Consider the following 26,118-nt stretch of genomic DNA (forward strand, 5'->3'; position numbering starts at 1 on the left):
GATAGACATCTCACCACCAAATAGTTACTTTCTGGTTTTACATCTGGACTGTGTGAGTATCTTAAAGGTTATTGGGGAAGGCAGGTTTCCCAAACATGGGGTGGAGAGATGGTGAGATAAAGATGGCTATAGACTTCTTGACACAAGTCTTAAAAATTATGGCCTTGGAACTGAAGAACTAGTACAATCTAGATCAGGGGTCACCAACCTTTTGGACCTCAGGGACCACTAAATTCATAATTTTAAATCCCTTGGACTACTAATATGATCTGCCTAATGACCAGCTGGGTGGGTGTGGCTAGGTGGACATGTGACTGGGTGGGTGTGGCCAACTTGATGTCACTCACATCAAGGGGCGCCTCGCCGGCCTCTACTCACCGCTCCCCTTCCAGCCACTCCTCCCCTCCCCGCCCGGCCTCCTTAGGGCCCCAACAGGAATCAGTTGTTGGAGCTAAGCAGCCACCACGAGAAAGAGTTGGCAAAACAGCTGGCTCAGTTCAAATTGGATCTGACCGAGAAGGAAGCTCAGCAGAAGCACCTCACTGAGGACTGCGAGCATAGGCTTTCCAAACAGAGGGAAGACCTGTGGGAGTGCAAGGCCAGGTACTGGCGCCTGGATGCTCAGCTGGCTGAGATGGTCACCCAGTTCCAGGCCATGATGCAGTCCCACTGGAACGAGGCCCTCCGGCGTTTCGCCACCAGCGGCACTTCCCTCCAGCCCCACACCAGGAGGCTGAAGCAGACCCTAAGTCGGAATTTCTGCCCCCCCCCAATCCTCACAAAAAGACCCCGGAGGGGAAGACTCCATGCAGCAACACAAACATTCATTGCATGTATCTGGCCCAGGAGTCGTAGATTGAGGACCCCTGATTTAGTGCAATATAAAAAATGCAAATAATTTTTCTGTGGACCACCAAAATTTTCTTGCGGACCACCAGTGGTCCATGGACCACCAGTTGGTGACCGCTGATCTAGATAATAAAGTCCAATTAAGCCTTGGTTTTGTGAAATGGGCTTGTTTTCTGGAAAAATAATGTTTTATTTTTGAATTATGACACAATGGTATGTCTTTTGTGGCTATGGTGAGATCCCCTGGCTTTGACAGCCCAGTCTGTTAAATAAGGCTGACATAGTTTGTATAACATTATTTGTTTACTAAGCACAGTTATTTGGATTTGCACATTGCATTAAAATGGAATATGGTGGAATCTATGTTTCCTTAATAGCTTGTTAGAAATTTGAAATAGAGACAATAGAACAAAGGCAGTTGTAGATCTGAATGATCATTCTACATCAAATCCTCTTTTGAGAAACATGTTTATGTGATGAAAGTTAAATATCAGATCCAACATTTTGTGAGCAATTCTGTAATTTGAGCCTGTCCCTGACAGTCTGTGAAAGGATGGCTCTAAAAGTTAATAAATTGTACAAGACTATGACTTGTTTCCAGCTTACTGTATTTGTGAAGGAAAGTATAATGACTGGATTCACACAATCAAATCCAAACTAACCCAGTGTTTCTCAACCTTGGAAACTTGAAGATGGGTGGACTTCAACTCCCAGAATCCCCCAGCCAGCGCTGCTGGCTGGGGGATTCTGGGAGTTGAAGTCCACCCATCTTCAAGCTACCAAGGTTGAGAAACACTGAACTAACCACATTATACTTTAACCTGCGATAAGTACTGAGCAGTAGCACATATGCTGCTTCGGACTTTTCAAGGGTGGAATGCAAATTTCGTTTAATTAATTGATATAAAGTTTGGGCTTGCTGATTAAATAGGTTTGCTGTAGAAATGCCTACGATATAGTACTATGTAAAAGTAAAAACTATATCTTGTTTCTACTATGCTAAAAAGAGTTGGGAGTCAATGTTTTTCTGCCCCCTACACTTTCCTTTCTTCCCTTTTCCTGCCTCTACTTTCCCACTATTTTCATTTTTCCTTTGTATTTTATATTCTAATCAACTACTGAAATTCTTGGGAAAAAAGAGAATGACAACTATAGAAATTAAACAAACAAACAAGCTTTCATCAGAACAATAAAACTTTATTCCCATTCAGTAATATATTTGGGAGGGAAGGAGGGAGAGGGAGAGAATGGGAATGATACTCACCATTCAGGAATATAAATTACATCTTTGGTATAACATTTGTATGCATGATTTATTCTGGATTCTGATTCCTAGCCCATTTCTATGAATTTAAAGAATATGTAAAAAGAGATGCTGTTTTCCCTCTGTCTACTGAAAGAACCAAAAATCATTTCATGCCAGGCTAGCTAGAATAAAAACAAAGATATTGCCATTTTGCTCCTATGGGTTAAAACAAATTCTACCTTAGAAAAGGTGATAGAGGAAATGCAGTGAAAAATGTTCAGTCCAAATTACAAATCAATCAATCAAATTTGGCACTCTGCCCAACCTTGATATTCCTAATAAATAGGAAACTCTTGAGAACAGAGAAAGAAATTAACTATTAAATCAAGAATGTGTCCTATGGTTTCACCCCTGTGTTACAACAGAACCTTTTAGCTGGCCCAGGAATTAGCAGCCCATCACTATCACTCATCGGTGTCCTTAGGCCAAAACAGTAACCTGGGTTGATAATTAATGGTTATTAATCCATTTTCTGACTATGTAGGATACACTGAACCATAAACAAAGTAAACAAGCTGAGTTTGCATATCAGGCCAAGGCATTAAAAATGCAAAAACTGAAAACAGCTAGCTAAGTATATGGTGTGAGCACAGCATTTTCAGAATCTAGTTGTTTTCCTAAAAGGAGGATCTATATGCCAATCCCCGCTTCTATATTTACTCTAGTGTTGATGTGGACATTTTGGACAAAGAACAATAGCAGAGAGTTGGGTAATTATTTAGGTAACCAGTGGGCAACTGTCTCTGAAAGCAACTTCTTAGGCGCTTATTAAACATTATTTTTTCCAATAAAGTACTGTACTTTGAACGTGGCAGATAGAATGGCCAAGATTTGCAGGCATGTTTACTACCTGCTTGTAAGTTAGCCAGGCTAATTTATAGGCAAGAAAGAAATTAGAATCTGGAATATATCCGAAATTTACATGACTGTTTGGCTTGAAATAGAGGCGGTTGTGACTGTCTTGTGGGTGAAGACTGCATTTAACACTTAGGTGATGCTGAAGGACGACAGCAGAATACTACCATTGTGCAAAACGAATTGAATTTTACTTGCGGGATTTTTTTAAGGGGAGTTTGGTTGGCCATCTCCTCCTTTCTTCCTCATCAGCAGAATTAGCTAAAAAATATATCTTGCTGCCTACACTGCATGCAGCTGCCTGTTTTCAGTAGCAGCCATCAGCGTGCTTCCAAGGGATACCCACCCCCCCAAAAAACCCCAAGCTTGAGGGCTGGGAATGCCCAGCTCCGACCTTGGGTGTATGTTGGTATTGTGGGAATAAGCATTCCCAGAGAATCAATGAATAAAGATGGAGGTGAACATTTATATATCCTTCTTTGGAACTGGTGAGGAAAAGGAAGCTGTGCTTTTGGCTTGTTCACATTTCAGCAGGATTGTGATGGATTGCTTATTTACAATCTCCAGTGGCAGAATTTATGGTGGGAAGGTTATTTTCTGCTGTGGCCACTTATATGTTTGCCACGATGGCAGAATATTGCATTTGGATGTTGTGTTTGTTTAGCCCCCTCCTCCTTTTTAACAAAGGGAGCTCCTCTGAGATTCATAGAGGCAGCAACAGAGAACAATAAGGGTTACCAGCCAATATCATTCTGTTTGTTCAGATCTGAAAACAGCTGATGGGTGACTCTTTTCCCAACGCTTAATGACTCTACGCTTTCTGCTTTGGGTGTTGGTGCTACCCTCCCCTGGGGTCCCTGTGCATTTAGGGTACTGTCAGCCAGTGCAACTGCAGCAGGAGGACCTTGCTTGCATTGTAAAAGTTAAATGCTGCAAATGCATCAGCACTGCTGGGATAGGGCGTTTGTATTTTAGGATTAAAACCCTGTTTATAAAATTGGGACTGAAATCCCCACCAAACGTGTTGTTGTTGTTGTTGTACTGGCGTGGTCAGATGGATTCTTAAACAGGATGGCCCTTCTGCTTCTATGGGGACAGATCCGTGAGGGCTCTGGACTCCCCTCCACTAAAGGTTCAGAGCTTCAGGAATGCCTCCCCTCCTCCCCATGTATAGGGACAATTTTTGTCTTCTCCTCCTTTTCCTTTTCTTTTTTCCTTCTCCTTCCCCTTTCTTTCTTTCTTTCTTTCTTTCTTTCTTTCTTTCTTTCTTTCTTTCTTTCTTTCTTTCTTTCGAGATGGCCTGGGAATTTTCCTGCTTTGTGTGTGGTGTGCCGGGATGAGGGGCTTTGGGCCTCTTCCTTTCAGATGCAAGGGGGCTATTTGACTAATTCAATGGGGCTTCAGTTTGATTACCTATCTGATAACAGAGGAATTCGAACAATGTGTTTTGGGAAGGAGGGGGGGAGGGTTTGGGATGTTCTGAAGACCACCAGCTTCTTTTGCAGGTCACTTCAAAAGACCCAGGGCAAGAGGGAGGGAGGGAGGGCCGGGAGGGGGAAGGAGCCTTCCTTGCAATTTTCTCTCCCTTGTTCCCCAAGGGAAGACAAGATTGCTTTTGGGGGTGGGGGGGGTTGACCAACCTCTCAAGCACTCCTCAAAATAAACAGCAGTATTTCACATTTCACTCAGCTAAGAGGGAGGCGGGCGCTGGTGTAAGCGGGTGGCGGATGATGTTAACTCCTCCCAATTATCTATATTTATCAGAGATATATTGGTGTCAAACCTCAATGTAAATGGCTATTTGGGAGATACTTCGTGGAAAAAAAAGTCCGTCTGTAGAATCTCCCGTGGGTTTTGAGCTGGATTGTCTCTGCCTCTTCACACATAAAAAGTTTGTCTCTTCCAAATATATTACCCAGATTTAGATCATTGGGGTAGACCCAGACTGTGAAACCAGCAGCCGGTAGAACTTTCTCATTTGTGGGTCTCCCTGTTTTGAAACCCCCCCCTCCCCAGGGAACGTTTTTGCCAGATCCTACATAGCTAAAATGGAAGCAACGGGCAGCTGACATGAGGAGGAAGCCAGAGCTCTGAGGTCACACTAAAACCTGTTGAAGGCTCCATTTTGGTCCAAAGAGTTGTAGGATTATTTCTGTTGTTTTTACAGGTGGTCCTTGATTTACGGCCACAGTTGAGCCCGAAATTTCCGTTGCTAAGCAAGGCAGTTTTTAAGTGAGTTGTGCCCCATTTTACGACCTTTTTGCCACAGTTAAGCAAAATCACTGTGGTTGTTAAGCAAATCACGCAGTCATTAAGCGAATCTGCCTTTCCTCGCTGACTTTGCTTGTCCAAAGCCTGCTGGGAAGGTTATGAATGATTATCACATGACCACCACTCCCCCAGGACATCACGACAGATTGCTGAGGACTACCAGCAATTGTCTGCTTTTATGCCTGATGGTTTTACTTTTGATTATTATATTGAATTGTTTTTGTTGCCAGTTATTTTTGAACACCCCTTTGCGCTCTTTTATGAAAAAAAAAGCACAGTGATCATGGTGGGTGTGACTTGTTTATAAAGATACTTTGGGGAAGATCTTGAGAAGCTTCTTAAGGTTTTCTGAGAAGGAACATTCTTTGTAGTGGACAAGATGAGTAACTTAAAAATAGTACCAGCTTTGTTTAACTTTTCTAGGTCTGTGTTTCTCAAGCTTGGCAACTCTTACGATGTCTGGACTTCAATTCCCAAAATTCCCCAGTCAGTATGTTGGCAGCGTTCCATGCGCCTTTGGCGTTTAGTCATACCGTCCACATGACCACAGAGACATCTTCGGACAGCGCTGGCTCTTCAGCTTTGAAACAGAGATGAGCACCGCCCCCTAGAGTCAGGAACGACTAGCACATATGTGCGAGGGGAACCTTTACCTTTACCTTTTAGGTTGTGTGAGTCCAGCTTTTTGTAGAAATGGAAGCCAGTTTTGGCAGAAAGGCAGGGTAATGACCTGCTAAAAAGGATTTACCAAGACAATACTCTCCTGGTATGAAATGCAGCTCTAATGGATGAAGAAAGTTTAGTCTTTGGAAGGCACCCTGTGGGAAACTTTTCTTCCTCTGTGATTAAAAGCAAATTGATTTACATTGCAGGAGGTGTGGAGCAATATGGCGGAGAAGACCAGACTATCTTTTTGAATTATTTTGAGATTAGAGATCTAGAGGTCTATTAAGCTTGGTGGAGAATTCACAAACCAATTTGCTTTTTCCCACACTTGTGCACATGCATTCACACACATGAATATATCTACCAAAATTGTTCAGCAACCAATTTGATAGATGTACTATATATATATATATGGCAAGAATCAAATCAGTGGGTGAATTCTCATCCAGGCATACTCCAGGGTACTCCAGGGGAACGTGGTTGTCTTAAAGGAGCATTTGAATGAATGTTAGCCAACTTCAGCTGATTTTGAAAAAGCTAGGAAACTTAGATTGGAAGCTGAAAAACATCCTGGAAGATTGTAATAACAAGAAAAACTAAAGAAGCATATGCATGAGATTATTAGGAGCCGGTATGAATATAGTATATTATCATCTTCCCAGCCAGCAGATAAAACACTCACAGGGGTGAAATCCAGCAGGTTCTGACAGGTTCTGGAGAACCGGTAGTGGAAATTTGAGTAGTTTGGAGAACCGGCAAATACCACCTCTGGCTGGCCTCAGAGTGAGGTGGGAATGGGGATTTTGTAGTATCCTTCCCCTGCCACGCCCACCAAGCCACACCATGCCCACCAAGCCACGCCCACAGAACCGGTAGTAAAATAAATTCAGATTTCACCACTGGTGTGCAGTAATAGTATGCGTGCAAGGCAAGCAACATTGATGTGTGAATGGTGGTGGTGTTTGCAGACAAAGGCATATCTGTTTTCTACCACAAAATATTACACAACAATTTTTCACAGCTTTCCCCAAACTGGTACCCTTCCCATGAGTGGACTGGAAATAGTGTTATCCCAATATACCTAGAACAAGGGGTCAGCAATCCGCAGCTCTGGAGCCGCATGTGGCTCTTTCATCCCTCTGCTGTGGCTCCCTATCGCCAGTCGGCTCCACAATTGATAGGGCTTTCAGTTAGGACAGGTAGAAGAAAAAGGACGCCACACTAGGGGGAGACACTATGTGGGGGAACTGGACTTCCAGTCGGCAGAGGAAAAAAGGATGCTACGCTAGGAGGAGACTCTATGGTGGGGAAACAGGACTTCCGGTCGGCTCCACAATTGAATGGGGGGCTTCCGGTTAGGACCTTTGTGGCTCTTTGAGTGTTTAAGGTTGCTGATCACTGACCTAGAAGGTACAAGTGTAGGAAAAACTTACTGTGCTAGCTAAAACAATGAGAGTCATAATTATTTGCAACCTTGATTCAAAGGTTTTCTTATTTTCTTTGTGTTGGATGGTGGGTCCCTGGCACTATTATTTAGTCAAAATTGTAAGGAGAGAGGTTTGCAGCATTCTTAGATGTACCCACCTCTATTTAAATGGGAGGGGGTGTTAAATGGCCCCATCAAGATATCATACTCGAAAGAGGCTTGGAGGGGAATTAGGAAATGGAGTAGAGAATCCAAATCCTGAACCAAAACCAAAATATTTTGCACTGCAAAATACTTAGAATACTAGATAGGACGAATTAGATAATAAATAGGGAGCCAAATTTAAATGTGATTACTCTTAGGCGTCAAAAATATCCATTTGACAGCCTGTTTTTCTGGTTTGATCCTGCATAGTTCCTAACCCTTTCAGATGTGTTGCATCTGCAATTCCTGGAATTCTTAAGCAGCTTTCCAAATATTGGGAATATCAGAGAGTGACTATCTCCATATTAGCTATGTGCCACTATAAGGGAAACCTTCCTTCCTTCTAGATGAATGAGGTTCCAGGTGTGGTGAAGCAGCTGTGGCAACTGAACGATGTGTTCCATTGGGTTTGAAAATCATTTTAATTGAATCTTGCGGATTGACATCAAAGAGGGATTGTGCAGTGCCACAAGCATCGGGGGATAGAGTTGTCGATCTTTACCGAGATGATGAATATTCAAGATTTAAAAGTGTTAAAGCTTTACCTAGTTCATGTTTAGGCTCACATATTCTTTATATATATATATATATATATATATATATATATATATATGTATGTATGTATGTATGTATGTATGTATGTATGTATGTATATAGAATGAGAGAGAGGGTCTTGCCTAAATAAACTGATTAGCTGATGCACCAAGGTCAGCGGGCTGGTAATTATTTCAAAAGCAGGAGTCACAGGATTTGCTCTTTTCTTTTACATCATGTAAATAACCCCGCAAACCCATCACTTTTGAGTTAGAGCAAAACTCTCCAAACTTGGCAACTGTAAGACTTGTGGACTTCAGCTTCCAGAATTCCTCAGCCAACCACGAGGAATTCTGGGAGTTGAAAGTCCACAAGTCTTAAAATTGCCAAATTTGGAGGTCCCTGAGTTAGAGCAAAGTGGAAGGCTCAGAAACTACACATGCCAGGGCTTTTTGCAACCCCCCCCCCCCCCAGGGGCGAAATCTAAAATTTGTTACTACCGGTTCTGTGGGCGTGACTTGGTGGGGGGGGTAATGTGACTGGGTGGGCATGGCCAACTTTTTTTTTTTTTTTTTTTTACTTTTAAAAGCATTTTTTCTACAACCTGAAGAGGTTGCAGAAAAAATGCTTTTAAAAGCCTCTGACGATCAGGCAACTCAACTGGGATCGTCAGAGGCTTTTAAAAGCATTTTTTCTTGCAACCTCTTTAGGTTGTAGAAAAAATGATTTTAAAAGTAAAAAAAAAAAGCCTCTGATGATCGCACGGCTCAGGTGGGCATGGGGCGATCTGGTCTGAACCAGGAGCATTTCGCTCCTGTCCTCCCCCCCAAAATGGAATGAAGAGCTAGCTAGAGAAGAGGTTGTTTAGCCCTTCCCCATTTATTCTCCGCCCCATTTCTCCTGCCTTTTTCCAGCTAGGAGTTGCAATTGTCCCTATCATGGGGAAAAGTGTTTTTGCGGAGTGGGTGATAGAAGAAAAGAGGAAAGCAGACGCTTTCCACACCTTCAGTTGTGACTAATCTCTAGCCTGGCCTTGGCAAACTACACAACAATAGCTGGGATTATGCAATATCCTACATGAGGCCAAAATGGGGTTGATAGTTGGTGATTTAGTATGTTTTGTATTGATGTAGCCATTATCTTAGCAGGCTGTGCGAACCAGGCCATTACATTAAACTTTTTAGGTTTAGGGGTTATATATTATGTGACTGCAGCAAGTGTGTTCTGTTAACCCAGATTTAATAGGTTGTAAAAAACAAGACAATATGCACATGTCAAAACTGGAATGCCACGATCTAAGTGATGGCCCACTCAAGTCTCTCGCCCATAGCTCATCCTACCTCACAGAGGAGTTATGTGGATAGTATGGGAAGAAAGAGGGGTACATACAGGTAGCCCTTGACTTAACAGCCATTCCTTTAGTGGTCATTTGAACTTACAATGGCGCTGGGAAAAGTGACTTATGATCCCCATGATCCTGTGATCAAAATTTGGGCACTTGGCAACTGACTTGTGTTTATGCGACCTTCCCAGCCAGCCCCTGATAAGCAAAATGAATGTGGGAGAGCCAGATTTGCTTAGCAACTGCATCATTCACTTAACAACTGGCAAAAAGGTGATAAAAGGGACAATTGACTTAACAATGGCCTTGCTCCATAATAGAAATTTGAAGCTCAAATTTGGTTGTAAGTCGAGAATTACCTGCATGCAGCCCTGAATTCATGAAGGAAAGGAAGAGTATAAATCTAATTGATGAATTGTTCGGTATTGTTTTAATGTTACTTACAAAGAAGGCCTGTGAACACTCCAGGGCAATAACAATTGGAGTAGCTAGAAGCCTAGCAAATGAAGTGAAATAAAATGAATGTAATTTTTTGCTTTGTCTCTGGAAGGGTGTACTGAGCACCAAATAATTGACAGGGGCAAGACAAGTAGAATGGGGTAGGATAACATCTAAACTAAATCCAGTTTAATTCAGATTGAATTACAATTAACATGATTACTCCTCTACTGTCTTAGCATGGCATGTTTACCCAGGTCATTTAAAAATCTAATGTCTGGTTGTACAACACTTAAGCTTGATTATTGTTGACTTTGGGACTGACATTCTGGTATGAATCCGGTTTGTTTAATGAGTCTGGTTCATGTATGGCTGAAATGCAGAAGGGTGAACTCAGGTGACTGGGTTATGTAATTCACAAAATATTTCTCCCCTTCTCCCCAAGACAAATTCCTTGTGTGTCCAATCACACTTGGCCAATAAAAATTCTATTCTATTCTATTCTATTCTATTCTATTCTATTCTATTCTATTCTATTCTATTCTATTCTATTCTATTCTATTCTATTCTATTCTATCCTATCCTATCCTATCCTATCCTATCCTATCCTATTCTATTCCTCCCCTCACTACGATCGGCTTCATTAAAAGTTACAGCTTTGGTGGGAAATTTTAAAAGGGTGCATGATGGCAGTTTGGAAATTATTTTTTATCTCTTTACCAAATTTTTAAAACCACTTAACAGAGGGACTCTGGGCAGTGAGCAGATTATGGCCATTGCAGTTGAGGGCATCCATTTGGGGAAATGCCAAACTAGTGTAGTGCAGTGCTACACAACTGCTTTTCAGTATTCTTAAATATGGCATTGGACACCCTTGAGCCCCAGGGAAGTGCCATCATCTGACCTGTGTTACCGAACAACTCGTGAATGAGGGGTTTGCTCCATTCATTAAAGAAAGGGGGGAAAAAAGAATGAAAGAAAAGGCTGGCTCTTCTCTCCTGCGCGGCAGATGGCCTGCAGACCCAGAAGGGACAGCCTGAACCGGCTTGAAAATGGCTCAGGACAGAGCAGCAGGGACAGATTATTAATTCTGCTATTCCACTCCCTCCCTCCCCCCTCCCAAAAGGATTAGGGATATACATAGAGCTCATTTTAATAGTCAGTGAGTGTTTGAGAGGGTAAATTGCTCTGCTGGTAGGAGATCATTATACGAGTTCGTGGCAGCCAAACCAGTGGAAACTTGCCACAAAACAACCCAAATTAAGTATATAGTGGCATCAAATGTTGGGAATGACGATCCCTTTCACTGGGATTTTGACCCGCAATTGCGAACTGACTTCAGGGTGTTATAAACTTTTGGGGAAATGAAGCATTTCGTTCGAGCTCTGAACTTGGTTCTCATCCTCAGCACTGTTTTTTTAAATTGGGAGCAAGTCTTTGTTCCTTGCACTTTTGAATACCGTCACATGTTATATTCCAAAAGTGTCACAACTGGCTAGGTTCATCCAAGGTACTAAATCATAGAAGTTTAGTTTAGTTTTAGTTTTATTGAATTTTTATACCGCCTTACTCCCGAAGGACTCAGGGCGGTGAACAGCCATAAAATAAAAACAATATAAATACAAAATTTAAAATAGAATAAAACGAATTAAATAATTTGGCTGAATTTAAAACCCCAATACTTTAAAACCAAATTTAAAATTTCCATTTAAAAAGGGGAAAGACTTAGGTCGGGCCAGCCTGATGAAATAAGAAAGTCTTGAGCGCGCGACGGAAGGTACGCAGATCCGAGATCCTCCGTATCTCTGGGGGGGAGCTCGTTCCAGATAGTAGGTGCCCCCACAGAGAAGGCTCTCCCCCTGGGGGCTGCCAGTCGACATTGTTTGGCTGACGGCACCCGGAGGAGTCCCTCTCTATGGGAGCGTACTTGTCGGTGGGAGGCTATTGGTGGTAGCAGGCGGTCTTGCTACCACCATACCAATAGAAGTATGATTTACAGGCTACCACAGTCAAGTTTGTATAATAGGCCAAGTTAAAACAAAGTCATATCATGTTGTAGTGCATTTCTTCTAGTGAAAATATATAAGATGTGCTGGGGTGTTTGTTTGTTTTTAGGAAAACTTTTTTTATAAAAAAAACAGCTCTTCCACCAGACCTTTTGGATATTTTAATTTTTTTCCCCCTGATGTAGCGTCTCTGGGTTATTTGTTTGTTTCTTTATTATTTAGTACAGTTCAGGGATGCCCAACTTTTAAGATGTGTAGACTTCAACTCCCAGAATTCCCCAGCCGGCACATTTCTTAAACTTTACCGAAGTTGGACACCCCTGTTTTAGTAGAACCGTTGAAGATAATTGTGGTTGGCAAATCTCCTGGTTTAATTCAACTTTCTACAAAGAGAATGACCCTTGGTTAAAACACAGCCCTGAGAGCAAAATGTTTTCAAACTGTGGACTATCTACTTCTTTTAAAACAAGAGCTGGATTTATATATGGATCTGGGCATGCCAAGCATATGGTTTCTATTAAACTATGTGCTTTACTCCCTGGGGTAAGGTGTGATCTGGAATAATGTAAGATAATTTGCATAACTGGGTGGTGCTATACATAATATTGGGGGAGGAAAGAACTGCAGTTTTAATGGAGGATTATATAAAGTGTGCATGGTTATGTTATGTACTGTACATAGGGATCCCCCTAACTTTTTTCAGGGGGTTGGTTATACGGAGGGGGGGGTATCCTACATGGAAGTTTGTTTATTTATTTATTTGTTTGTTCAACTTGTATGCCGCCTTTCTCTGAAGACTCAAGGCGGCTTACAATGCATTTAAAAACCATATATAAAAACATTAAACATTAAAACATTAAAAACAATTAAAACCCATTCACATCATTCATGGCCGGATCTCGCCAGATAGCAACAGCGAGATCAAGTTACTTTATTATTATTTATTATCTTATGAATTTGTTAACTGATACAAGTCAGCTGAAGTTACTTTTTTTTTTCTTTTTGCTTGTCAACTCTTACAATTGCGAAGATCAATTCCAGGAAAAATCATTTGTCATTTTTTGTCGCTATACATTGGTCATTATCTCTACCTCAGAAATGTTGGAAAAGACGTAGCAGCTATTTTATTTTTTTATTTATTTTGTAAATGTATATTAACTGCTTATCTACTAGTGTAGTAGGGTAGTGAATAACAACAAAAGCATAACACAGGAATTCATTATATCGGTGATGAAATTTGTATGAGAAACGAGCTCACGATTTATCGTTTCACTTTTCATACTTGACCAGCACAAAAATATACATAAATAAATATTTCTTTGTAAAAGTTGAGATGAAGTGGTTGAAGAATTTAGAAATGAAGTTTATTCATTTTCGGGTCCAGTATTCCTAATAAAAACAATTCAGGTTTCAAATCTATTTTGGCAAAAGGACCCGAAAATGAATAAAAACCTTCAATACATTATATTGCACATACTTACCGCAGCAAGAATCACATTCACAAAAAATTGGAAACAAAAAAATATACCGTCATATGAAACTGTAATTAGGAAAATTCTAAAATGCGCAGAGATGGATAAAATGACTATGGAGTTGAAAGAAAGAGAGGATTCGGACTATTATGAAATATGGAATAAAATGTACACTTGGCTCGAAAAGAGAAATCAGAACAAGAAATGTTTAACTTAATACTGATGAAACTTAAAGTAACTGAACAACATTAAATAAAGAGAGGTAAATATAAACGAACATAAATGTATAGATAAGAACAAATGAATATTATAATATGTGTGTGTGTGTGTGTGTGTGTGTGTGTATAGGAGTAATGCGATTATTCTACTATTGAGTAGTAAATAGAAATGATAGAATAGAGAACTACAAAAGCAAAGTACGTAAGTTGATACAAAATGCTGTAAAATTACCATTAATGTTATATAATGTTCAGTACGTTATGTTTTGACATGTTTTGTTTTTATATATGTGCGATTGTTTTTTGTGTTGTTCTTAAAGACAAACTGTTTAATAAAAATTATTTTTTAAAAAAATAGAAATGAAGTTTAGGAAAAAGCTTCCCAAAATGGGTGAAGTGAGGGGAAAAAGGCCTCAGAGCTCCTGAGGCTACAGAACAAGGCAGAACAATAATTGATCTATTCTTATAGTTGAGAATGAATTAGGAAAAGTGTTAGGAGAGGGTCTTTAGAGACCTGATCTGTGGTTCAAACAAATAAAGGGGTTCAAAGGAGGCTTCCAATCAAGCTGATTAAAGTTTTAATTGGTTAGAGTCTGTGGACATCCATACTGTTTCTGATTGTGCTGGGTTTTGCAGATGTGTTTAACATCGAATCAGAATTAACTCCCTGAGTAATTAACATAAGGCTAAGAGAATGACCTTATTGACTGTTTTAATAAAATCTGAATAAAGATGCCATGCAGTGCTTTTGAAAGCAAAAAAAAAACCCCACCACCACAACTTTCCAGAAACACAGGGACATCTAGGTAGCACTGGTCTGCAACTCTTGACATCAGATATTTTCCAGGATTGTGCTGAAGCAGCAGAGGGAAAAAAATGCAGCATAGAACATAGAATCATACTAGGACTGGAAGGGACCTCGGAGGTCATCTAGTCCAACCCCTGCTCAATGCAGGAGACCATATACCAGTGATGGCTAACCTTTTTGCCGTCGCGTGCCAAAAGCGGGGGGAGTGCGGGGGGTCATGCACGCGTGTGCCCACGCCCATAATTCAATGTCCCCTGTGCCCCACTCACCCACGCATGTGTGTGCGACCCCCCCCACTCTCCCCCCATTTTTGGCATGCAACAGCAAAAAGATTACCGGTGGGACTGGTAGGCCCGTTTTTCGCTCTCCCCAGGCTCCAGAGGCTTCTTGGAGCCTGGGGAGGGCGAAAACGGCTGCAACACACTACTGGCTCATACGTAAGTGGTAGTCCACCAGGAAACCTAGATCTATCTCACAGTTACTACTGTTGATCCAGGTATCTCCTATTCTATACTTATGGATTTGGTTTTTCCTCCCTAGATGCTGGTCCTTACTTTTCTCGCCATTGTTGAACTGTATCTTGTTGAATAGGGCTCGATACACAACTTCTGTCAAGATCCTTCTGGATCCTGAGTATCAAGTGTTGGCTGCTTGTGAAGGAGTTGCTGACAGTTCTCCATGGGTACCCCCTTGTGTTTCAAAGCCTTTTTGCGTTGAATCCAAAGCTGATAACCTAGAGGGGCTTTGAGGGGAATATAAAGAGGGGAGATAAGGATCACAGTGGGGAGGTGATGACAGAAACTGACCAAATAGTACTGGGACTACTGTGGGTTTCCTTTGGCGACTGGGGTCAGTTCGGTGGGGTAGACAGATCTCCAGGGATTTGTTGTGATCCAGGCCCATGTAGTTGATATTAAATGCAAAACAGTTCCAAAAAACAAACAGATTTTATTAAAACAGCTGAGAATTAACTTATTCTCAGCGTATTCTAAATTAATCTCTCCCAGGGGGAGAGCCTTCTCTATGGGGGTACCCGCCCTCTGGAACGAGCTACCTCCAGGAATATGACTGATCCCGGACCTCCGGACCTTCCGTCGAGCTTTGAAGACCTTCCTATTTCAGCAAGCTGGGCTGGCTTAAAATTTTAATGGGTTATTTTAAGGGTAATGGGTTTTAACTTTTGGGAAGCCAATTCGATTTAATTCTGTTTTTAAATTATTTTTAAATTTTATATTGTATGTATTTTAATTTTGGCTGTTCACTGCCCTGAGTCCTTCGGGAGAAGGGTGGTATATAAATATATATATATATATGTAGGTCTTTGGTTATTCGGGTCTTCTCCCACGTAAAATTGGAAGTGTCTTGGCGACGTTTCGACGAAGTCTCATTCGTCATCTTCAGGCTGCTGTTCTCGGCTTCGTGCTTCCAGGAGCAATCCAGGAGCAATCCTTGCTCCTGGAAGCACGAAGCATATATATATATATAAGACTGGTGTTTTGAGGATTTTGCTTTTCGGTTGTTTTCTGGCAAAGAGGCCAAGAGCTGTTGCTGGTCTTTTAAGCCTTATGGGAGGGGCTAATCATCTCCTGGCCCTACTCCCGAGTCATCCTCTGCTTTAGCTGCTCCTGCCTTCTGGCAGCTCTTCTCATGCGTGCACTAGGAACAGGCTCCTGTACCTCTGCCTCTCTACTGTCAGCCTCTGGAGGCTCCGGAGTCCGCACATCATTCCCTGATGGCCCTGGCCCCATCTCTGCCTCTGACGCAGAGCCCTCATCCGGGCCTTCCCCAGCCTCCAGGACTGGCCCATGTTCTTCCTCAGCCTCATCGCTATCTGCAGGCTGCCGGCGGACCACAACAGGATTATAATCTCTCACCCTCTATGAAAACTGAAAAGATTTTAATTGCAGTCCTGTAAGTAATTTTGTAGGGTTAAGCTACATTGAGCTTCTTTCCAATGTTGATCAGACTGTTACTAGAATATTGCATCCATCTTGGGGCACCACATTTTAGGGAAGACATTGACAAAGTGGAACATGTCTACAGAAGAACAGCCAAGCTGATAAGGGGTCCTGGAAGGGAGAACTTCAGAGGAATGGTGAGAGGTGTTGGGTATGTTTAGCCAGGAGAAGCGAAGACTGCAGGAAGGTTAGGTCAGTGTCTTTAAATATCTGAAAAGCTGTTAATGTAGATGATAGGGGGGAATTTCTGAAGAGTTGATGCAGAAACACAACAAATAATGTGTTTAAATTAAAAGGAAATAGACTTTGGTTGGCTGTCAGGAACAATTGCTTATAACACAAGTGTTCAGCAATGGATTCCTCAGCGATGGTCTCTGTTTCACTGGAGCTGCTTAATCAGAGTCAGGATAGTCATCTGTTATTAGTGCTGTAGTGGATTCCTTCATTTTAGAGAGGTTGGGCTGAATCAGTATTTCTCAGCCCTAAAACTTGAAGATGTGTGGACTTTAACTCCCAGAATTCCCCAGGCAGACACTTGGTGGAGGGGAATTCTAGCAACTGAAGTCCAATATCTTCAAGTCACCAAAACATTGGGTTAGATATATGGTCCACCCCCTTTAATTATATTATTTAATAACCTATAATGCAATGGCAGCTGCTTTTCAACAGGCATGTATCGGATTGGGCTACCAACTTGACCCCTGAACACAGGTATAAGGATGCATTTGTAGCATGGGGAGAAATTTCTGAATTGATGTTATTACATTTTGAGGAAGATAGGTTTTTGTTCGTGACAGTGTGGAATGGAATGGACTATTCTTGGTCTGTTTCAATTTGCTTTCAGAGAATGTTTTGAAACAGAAAATGATGATTCTGAAGAAATTCAGTGAGGTGTATACACAGTTATATATTGTTCTCGTAACTGATTGTGTACAGTTATATTAGAAGACTGTTGTTTTGAGGGTCTTTCAAAGTTCTGTTGTTCCCTACATTTTCAACTAGCTCAAAATAGCCCTTAGAGTGTTCTGAGTTCAAAATTAAGCATTCTGTGATCAGATGTATTAATGAAAATATATCAATAAATATAGAATAGAATAGAATAGATTTTTTTTATTGGCCAAGTGTGATTGGACTCACACGGAACTTGTCGGTACATATGCTCTCAGTGTACATAACAGAAAAGATACCTTCATCAAGAATCATAAGGTACAACACTTAATGATAGTCATAGGGAACAAAATAAGAATTTGTTAATAACACAGTGAACATGAAAATACATAAAAGTAAGTAGTTCAGCATGCCAACTGTGTTCCTTTCTGGGCAGAGAAAGCTTTGTAACTTGTATTTTATGTCCAGTCCATGATAAATGGAGTGGCCTTTTCAAGTGGTCCAAAACTTTAGTTAGTTAAATCAAACATCTATTGCAGATTTGTGGGTGAGTATGCATATCACATTCACTTAAAATGCACGATTGATTTTACCTGAACATTCTCTGCCTTGCTTGTCAGTATTTTATAATTTCCTCTTTGTTGGCTAAACGGCTCTTCCCGCTCTTTTTCTGGGCTGCAGAGCAAGCTCCACATGGAAGGTTTCCGCAGCTTGAAAGAAGGAGAAGCAGTCGAATTCACTTTCAAGAAATCCTCTAAAGGTTTGGAGTCCATCCGAGTCACTGGCCCTGGAGGAGTTTTCTGCATTGGCAGCGAAAGGAGACCGAAAGGAAAAAGCCTTCAGAAACGCAGGTCGAAAGGAGATCGGTAAGACTTAGTTCAGGGACTTGTTCCGTGAGTCCGGAAACCTCTCAATTTACAACAAAATTTCAAAGCTTGAAAATGCAATGGATATTCTGTGTATTGGGAGTATAGAAATAGAGAAATCGGTTTTGTGAGAGTGAGGTTTTTGGGGTTTTTTTGCTGGAAAAAGAAACAACAATCAACTTAAATTAAGTTTGGAACTCTTTTCCACATAACCTATAAAAGATGTATGATTTTTTCCCCTTTCTTTTCAGTAGTTCGGCATATTATGCAAATCCAGGCATTCTTTATTTATTTCATTATTTTGATTCTGTCTCACCCATAGCTAGCTCATTCAAGATAGCTAATAACAATGAAACCTTGCTTGGCTTTCGAAAGTTTCCAATAATGTTCATTTTTCACCATCATCACGAGAGCTAGAAATTTGCTGGTAAGAAGAAATATTGACATCTGACATTCTCACCAAGATAATGATGATAATAATAAGATAATGAACCAGTTGGTCTAATGGTTAAAGTTCTGGTCTAGGAACCAGGAGGCCGTGAGTTCTAGTCCCTCCTTAACCATGAAAGCTGACTGGGTGATCTCGGATTAGTTGATCTCTCTCAATCCAACTCACCCCACATGATTGTTGTGAGAAAAATAATAAGGAAGAATCATTAGGTATGTTCACAGTAACCTTATTATGAAAATAAAGGTGGGATAAAAATCAAATAAATAAGTATTCAGTTGCCAGATGTCTTCTGGCATGATGGGAATGGCAAATAGGCATGCCAGTGCAGGCCTGGAAGAAGAGATAGAATAGAATAGAATAGAATTCTTTATTGGCCAAGTGTGATTGGACACAAAAGGAATTTGTCTTGGTGCATATGCTTATGCTTAAAGATAAAATGCATTTGTCAAGAATCATAAGGTACAGCACTTAATGATAGTCATAGGGAACAAAAAAGCAATCAAACACATTAGGAAACAGTCAATATAAATTGTAAGGATACCAGCAACAAGGTTACAGTCATAGAGTCATAAGTGGGGGGAGATGGGTGATAGGAACGATTAGAAGATTAATAGTAATGCAGACTCAGTAACTAGTTCGACAGTGTTGAGGGAATTATTTGTTTAGCAAATGTTTAGCAGATGTTTGTAATAATAGAAAATACTTGTAGCTCGGGTTTTAGATTTTGGCAGTGGTTTGCTCTCCAAGCTTGTTTTAATTTAGTTTCTGAAGGTTTCATTACCAGACTACATAACTTCATCAGCCGGATTTTCTTGTCCTATTGTGTGCCTTGTACTGGCACACAAGATAAATGTCTTGTGTGCCAGTGTGGTCAGTGGGTTGTGTGTGATTGGTTGTTCATTTGGAGCTATATTTAAATTCTGAGCAGCTGATTGGTTCTCTTGTTAATTGGTCGTTTGAATCGTCTGGTTTCTTAGAGATGTCTGTTTTAAAGGAGTGGCAGATAGTGCTCTGGATGTGTTGCCCTGCCCTCTGGAACCCTTTTCATTTTCAGATCCAGCATAATAGCAATAGCGCTTAGACTTCATAATGCTTTACACCATTCTTTAAGCAGTTTACAGAGTCAGCTTATTGCCCCCCCAACAATCTGGGTCCTCATTTGACTGACCTCGGAAGGACGGAAGGCTGAGTCAACCTTGAACCGGTCAGGATCGAACTGTTAGCAGTCCAGAATACTGCATTCTAACCACTGCTCCATCACGGCTCTAATATATGCGGCTATGCACACGTGCCTACACAAAGACCACCAACTTGCTTAAATTAGTTGCCTTTAATTCAGCTTCGCCCAATCTGGTGCTTCTCTGGAGGTGTTTTGACTATATGTCCCATCATTCCCAGCCAGTTTTTTATCCTCCTTTGGTGGAGGCTTGGCCAGCAGTTGTCTCCTCCTTCCGCATAAGTTGCTTCCTTTTGGCTTTTAAGTGAATGGCAGATGCAGATTCCTAGGGCAACAAAGGAAAAGGTCAGAGTTCTCTCCCTCTCCCTCCCTCCCTCCCTCCCTCCCTCTCTCTCTCTCTCTCTCTCTCTCTCTCTCTCTCTCTCTCTCTCTCTCTCTCTCACACACACACACACACACACACACATACACACATACACACACACACACACACACACACACACACACACACACACACACCAGCTGAATAGAAATAGACCAACCCGTTACCATTCATGTGCTTGCAGGATGGCTCATCCCTTGGAAGAGAACTTCAGGGAGACTCCCCACAGCAAGTACATGGAAAAAATATATATTTTATAACACTTGTCCCCAGCCTTCCAGATATTCTAAATATCATAGTGGCTGTGGGAGTTGCATTCTTAACACATCTGGAAGGCACCAGATTATCTTACACTGGCTGTATTCCTACAATTGTTAACCGGCTGTTACAGATCTAACAATTTGGCATAGCATAATAAGAGGTTAAGTTTAGGCCTTTTTGCTAGCAGCTTGCATGAACTCGGCCCATTTGCTCATTTAATAGTTTAGTGCAGCGGTCACCAACTGGTGGTCCATGAGAAAATTTTGGTGGTCCGCAAGAAAAATTTTCTGCATTTTTTATATTGCACTAAATCAGGGGTCCTCAAACTATGGCCCCTGGGCCGGATACGTGCAATGAACGCTTGTGTTGCTGCAGAAAGTCTCCCCCTTTGGGGTCTTTCTGTGTGGGTCGGAGTGGGGCGGAAATTCCGACTTGGGGTCTGCTTCAGCTTCCTGGTGTGAGTCTTTGGGCAAAGGCTGGAGGGAAGCGCTGCTGGTGGCGAAGAACCGGAGGGCCTTGTTCCAGTGGGACTGCATCATGGCCTGGAACTGGTTGACCATCTCAACCCGCTGAGCCTCCAGGCGCCGGTACCTGGCCTTGCACTCCTGCAGGTCTTCCCTCTGCTTGGAAAGCTTATGCTCATAGTCCAGCTGTTTTGCCAACTCTTTGTCATGGTGGCTTCTTAGCTCCAACAACTGCTTCCTGTTGGGGCCCTAAGGAGCCTGGGCGAGCAGGCGAGGAGTGGTTAGGAGGGGAGGGGTGAGTAGAGGCCGGTGAGGTGCCCCTCAACATGACATCAACTTGGCCATGCCCATCCAGTCACATGACCATCTGGCCACGCCCACCCACCCAGCCAGTCATTAGGCAGATCATATTAGTGGTCTGCGGGATTTAAAATTATGAATTTAGTGGTCCCTGAAGTCCAAAAGATTGGGGACCCTTGGTTTAGTGTGTGCACAAACCCATGAGATGGGATGAGCCTTACTGACTGAAGCACAAGCCTTTAGGCTACACCAGGGGTCTGCAACCTTAAACACTCAAAGAGCCATTTGGACCCGTTTCCCACAGAAAAGAAAACACCGGGAGCCACAAAACCCTTCCCATGCCTGACTATTTCTTGAGCGGCCACAAAACTAGCATATGTAGTTGAATTAAACGTTCTGTTTTCTTCTGAAACTTTTCTTTTCTTGGATTTATCCATGGTTGGCCTACCAGAGTAATAAATTGCATGCCAGCGGGTGTCGCATATTGGCGGTTGTGAGGCATATTTTGAGTGACGGCGCCGCAGCAGAGGGGTGAAAGAGCCACATGCGGCTCCAGAGCCGCAGGTTGCTGACCCCTGGCCTTGGTTGATTCAGGGTCGTCTCTTCTTCCTGGCCCTCTAATATCTTAAACGGGCACCAGACTATTTAAGAATCCACTTCTTTTACTAACATAATACAGTTGGGAGGATGGATGCATGGAACAGCGGTGCTTTTATTGCTGAATTATAGCCCACTTGCTGAGGAATGTCCCAACACGCCTGAAGGCCAACAAAAATCTCTCCCGCTTGTCTGGTTGGGAAACCAGATGTTCTTAACATGTTTTCAGATAACATTTTCCCATCAGTTGCAAGCTTGCAAAACCAAAACCGAAAGTTTATGATAGGCATAGTCCAAAACATCTGGACATGGGCAGGAGACTGCCGCATGTATTATCTTTGCTTTTCCACAATTGTTGAAAAAAAAAAAGTCTTTATTAATAGGAATAGGGGGGGTTCCCCCTAGTGGTTGAAAAAGACTTATGCATTCTTTTAATTCATCCAATTTTTGAAGATCTATCTCTGGAAAAGTTGCTGGATCTCCCTTTATTACTCTCCTTTGAGGGAGCAATTGGTTCATTGAAGCAGAGTGTGTGTGAGAGAGAGAGAGAGAGGGGGGGGAGGGAGGGACAGAGAGAGAGAGAATCTGAAAAATGATGGGAGTGTTGTTGATATTTCTTTGACTTCCCGGTCTAGCCTATAGCTATGAGGTTTCCTGGCAAGGCCCTGATTCAGTGTAATCAGATTGGTTTTGTTTAGGTTTTACTGATATCAGCCAAGGTCACCAGGGCTCTGCTACCTAGGTTTAACACAGAATGATATAATTCTCCTCCTTTGCTTTGGCTAGGTTGTGGAGATACACACAGCTACAGCTTTCCTGGAATAACCCTCCTGCTTTCTCCTCCATCTTGTTTTCCTCTTTTTTTCCCCCAGATGCTACAACTGTGGTGGCCTGGATCATCATGCCAAAGAATGCAAGCTCCCTCCTCAGCCTAAGAAATGCCACTTCTGCCAAAGCATCGCCCACATGGTGGCCAACTGCCCGATCAAAACGCAGCAGTCGCCCAGTTCTCAGGGAAAACCCACATACTTCCGGGAGGAGGAAGAAATGCACAGCTCACCCTTTCTTCCTGAAACCAGAGAATGATCTCTGGAAATCCGTAGGAAATCTGCCCAGTTGACCGGCTTCAGGGCATCAAGTCAGCCAAAATGGGAGCAGAGAACAGCATAGGCTCCAAGCTATGGGTGAACAAGCACTGGGCAGGAGAGCAGCAGCTTTTATCTTTAGCAAAGGCAAAAACTTGAGTGGAAGTGGGGGGGGACCCTTTTTCTCCTTTTAGTGGGTGTGGAATCTGAGGAATCAAGATCAAGAAAATGCAAAAACCAAAAACTGAAGTTATGGATCTCAGGATGCGTTTGTACTTGAGTTAAGTGTGTGTGTGTGTCTGTCTGTCTGTGTGTGTGTATGTCATTTCCACACATCGACAAGAGCATTGGAATACAAATAAGATAACTGGCAGGGCCCCCTCTCTAAGACAATCTGAGGCTCAAGGAAGTCCCACCTTAGAAGTCTGTAGTGAAACCGACTCCCCAAACTGCCTGCTCCCTGCTCTCTTAACAGAAAATAACTGAATCCCCTCCTTTTTCATATCTGACCTGGGATTCTTTTGTTGTTAGGGAAAAGTAAGAGCCACATGCTTTTAGATGTTTATGGGACCTGAAGGAGCATTGGCAGGCGCAGGAGTCCAATTTCTGCCAAAACAAACCTGAAGGATTAGATCTGTTTACTGTAGCTACTGTGCCATGCAGTAATATAGCCATGCTCCTTCCTGCATGTGCTTGTTTGGCTAATTCTGATGTTTAACACACACACACACACACACACACACACACACACACACACACACACTACAAACACATAGACACAGAAATGCAAATTTGGCATATATCAAATATTGCCATCCATGCGACCTACATATTTTTCATTCTCTAAATAGAGTACAAGTCTTCTAAGTTTAAAGATGTGTTTACTTTGTCCAGCCCACTCATCAGATAAAAACCGCTGCTCCTTTGCCCAGTTTAACTTCTGTAGCTCTGCCTTTAATTTATTTTGTTCCCGCGGACAGCTGGACTTGCCGTGTGAAAAGCCGGAGGGAGGGTGGGTAGACCCTCTCTGCTCTGAAGCCGTGATGTGAAAATCTGCACTACGATGTGCGTGAATGACGTATCTTTGGGTTTGTTTATTTTGTTATTTTGCTTTTCCTTGGGGGGAGGGGAGGGGAAATGTTCCCTTGTTTTAAAAGTATAAATATTCTGTTTTGTATTTTTGTATATTTTAAACTTTTAAGAGGAAAAAAAAAAAGGAAGGAAAAAAAAAACCGACACGATTCTGCAATTTATTCTCAGGTATTCTCACACATCTCAGGGATGGAAGAATCTTGGCAGCTCTGGGGCTGAATGGATCAGCGTTTAACAGCACAAAGAATAAGAAAGCCTCTGTTTAAAAAAAAAATTTTTTTAGCTTTAACAATCTCTGTGTGTGATGAGTGCATTGATGTTTCTAAATGCTGTATTTTAGTAGATTTCTTCTTTTCCCTTTTTTGGATATAAGTGAAGGTAAAAGGATTTGTGGCACAGTTCAGAGGAAAGTCTCCACGTAGAGATACTTCTGCGGGGCTTCCCCCCAAAGTTGCATAAGCTAAAGGCTTCTCCGAGGACTGCCCGTGGACCAACAAGCCAAAGGGAAGGATAGCCCTCAGCTGTGCATAATATTGGTGATGCAATTTGTACCCTAGGATAGTTTTGGTGCCTGATAGGATCTCCTCCTCTGCTCCACCTATCCTTGAGCCTTTTGACATTGACCATTTCTGCATCTCATCTCTAGCAGAATTCCTTGTTCATGCATTTTAGAGTCAAGACCCATATTATCCTTTCCTTTCAGTTTGATGTAATGTTCAGATTCTGAAAGTCTAAGAAGCTGAGATAGGAAAGGGGAGAATCTGCAAATTGGTCAGAAAACTTTGACACCTCTTGAAAGTAGAGAAATGTACTTGCTGTGTCAGGCACATCAGCAGACACTTCCACTCATCCTGGTCAGGATGTCTCATATTCCAAGCCCCATGAATTATTTGAAATAGACAAAAAAAATAAAAATAAAATCCATCTCTCCTTTCCATATTTTTGTCAGGAAAAGAAAAGAGAAATTATATTTCATTTGCTGCCTTCTCACTCTTGCCCCAAACCCATAGTTTAAGGATGTCACTTCACTCTGCTGAATAGTAGGACTTGCCTGCTGGAGGTGATATTGCAAGCAGGACGGGAGCTGCAAAGATGGAGAGTTAGGTTGGTTAGGCAGCAAGTGAGAGCATGTAACACTGCAGATGTTGATAAATCATAGCTGTATTAGCTATGCTGGCTGGGACACTGAATTGTATTTTGGAGCACCCAAGTTCCCAGTTTTCTTCTCTGCTCATCTTAGGAAGTTGTGTAGGATCTGCTGTTTGATATCAAAGTAAATAGTTTTCTTGCAGCTGCTAAGGAGTGAATTTAGTACGCTGCACTCTTAAAAACATTTAAGTGGAGCAGCGAAAACTAAAGGTGTTTTGGGGACTTACAGAACTGAGCAATACAATTCAAGAGATGCCGAACAACTTAAAAACTTCCATATAATTCCTCCCCTGACTCACCCATCACAGAAATCATGGCAGTGACATGGTGAGAAATATGCAGGTGGTTAATTTTGATAACGTTGCTGTGAAGAAACTACTGTATCTACCTCAGGATCATTTTTGATGACAATAGGCATCAAATACAATAGAACCCATTAGGGAAGTTACTTTGCTCTAGATTGGTCAAAGAACGAATGCTTCCCTAGGCTGTGCCCAAAATTTAGATTGTGGCACCTTGTAGTTTTGTATCTGCTTTTTATTAAGAAGAAAAAGAAGGAGAAGTGACACTTGTTCCTCTTTCTAGATGTTTAGTCTGTGTAAATATCTCATGTAAAGTTGTCCGATTTCTTCCCAATTTCTCCTTGGATTATTGTTTACAAACTTAAGAAAAATAGCCAAAGCAGGGGGTTGTATTTGCACCAGAGAAATGGGGGTAGGATTCCCTCTTTGTACTTTATTGCAATTCTGCCAAGTGAGAGCTGGTGAAGCCCCCTCTCCCCATCTCTCTTGTAACTGCTGAGATCATTGGATTTCTGGATAACGGTGATTTATCTGTAAGAGCAATGAATGGAACGGAAAAATCATGTTTTGAAACTCATTGTAGTGAGGTTGGATAGCATCGGCGGTAACTTTTCGTTGCTCTTTTTTCAAAAAATGGGAAGGTGTGAGATTTTGGACGTTGAAAGAAATGTCTTTGGCTTGGTCTTCTTACAAATAAATTGCTGTCTGGCACAAGGAATGAGAATACAATTTGGAGAGTGGTGGACACTAT

The 26,118-nt window shown here is 41.8% G+C and overlaps 1 protein-coding gene across 1 annotated transcript in view; it reads left to right on the top strand.

Annotated features, from left to right (window-relative positions):
• Positions 1 to 22,825, top strand: part of LIN28A (lin-28 homolog A) — a 38,561-nt gene extending 15,736 nt beyond the window's left edge. Inside the window, exons 3-4 of the mRNA XM_070949811.1 lie at positions 17,923 to 18,107; positions 22,612 to 22,825. Of these exons, the coding sequence (XP_070805912.1) occupies positions 17,923 to 18,107; positions 22,612 to 22,825 (399 nt within the window). The remainder of the gene's footprint in view (positions 1 to 17,922; positions 18,108 to 22,611) is intronic.
• The last annotated feature ends 3,293 nt before the right edge of the window (positions 22,826 to 26,118 follow it).

This window comes from Pituophis catenifer, unplaced genomic scaffold, assembly GCF_029215685.1.
Source record: "Pituophis catenifer annectens isolate HBS135680 unplaced genomic scaffold, rPitCat1.0.hap2 SCAF_9, whole genome shotgun sequence".
Taxonomy (NCBI): domain Eukaryota; kingdom Metazoa; phylum Chordata; class Lepidosauria; order Squamata; family Colubridae; genus Pituophis; species Pituophis catenifer.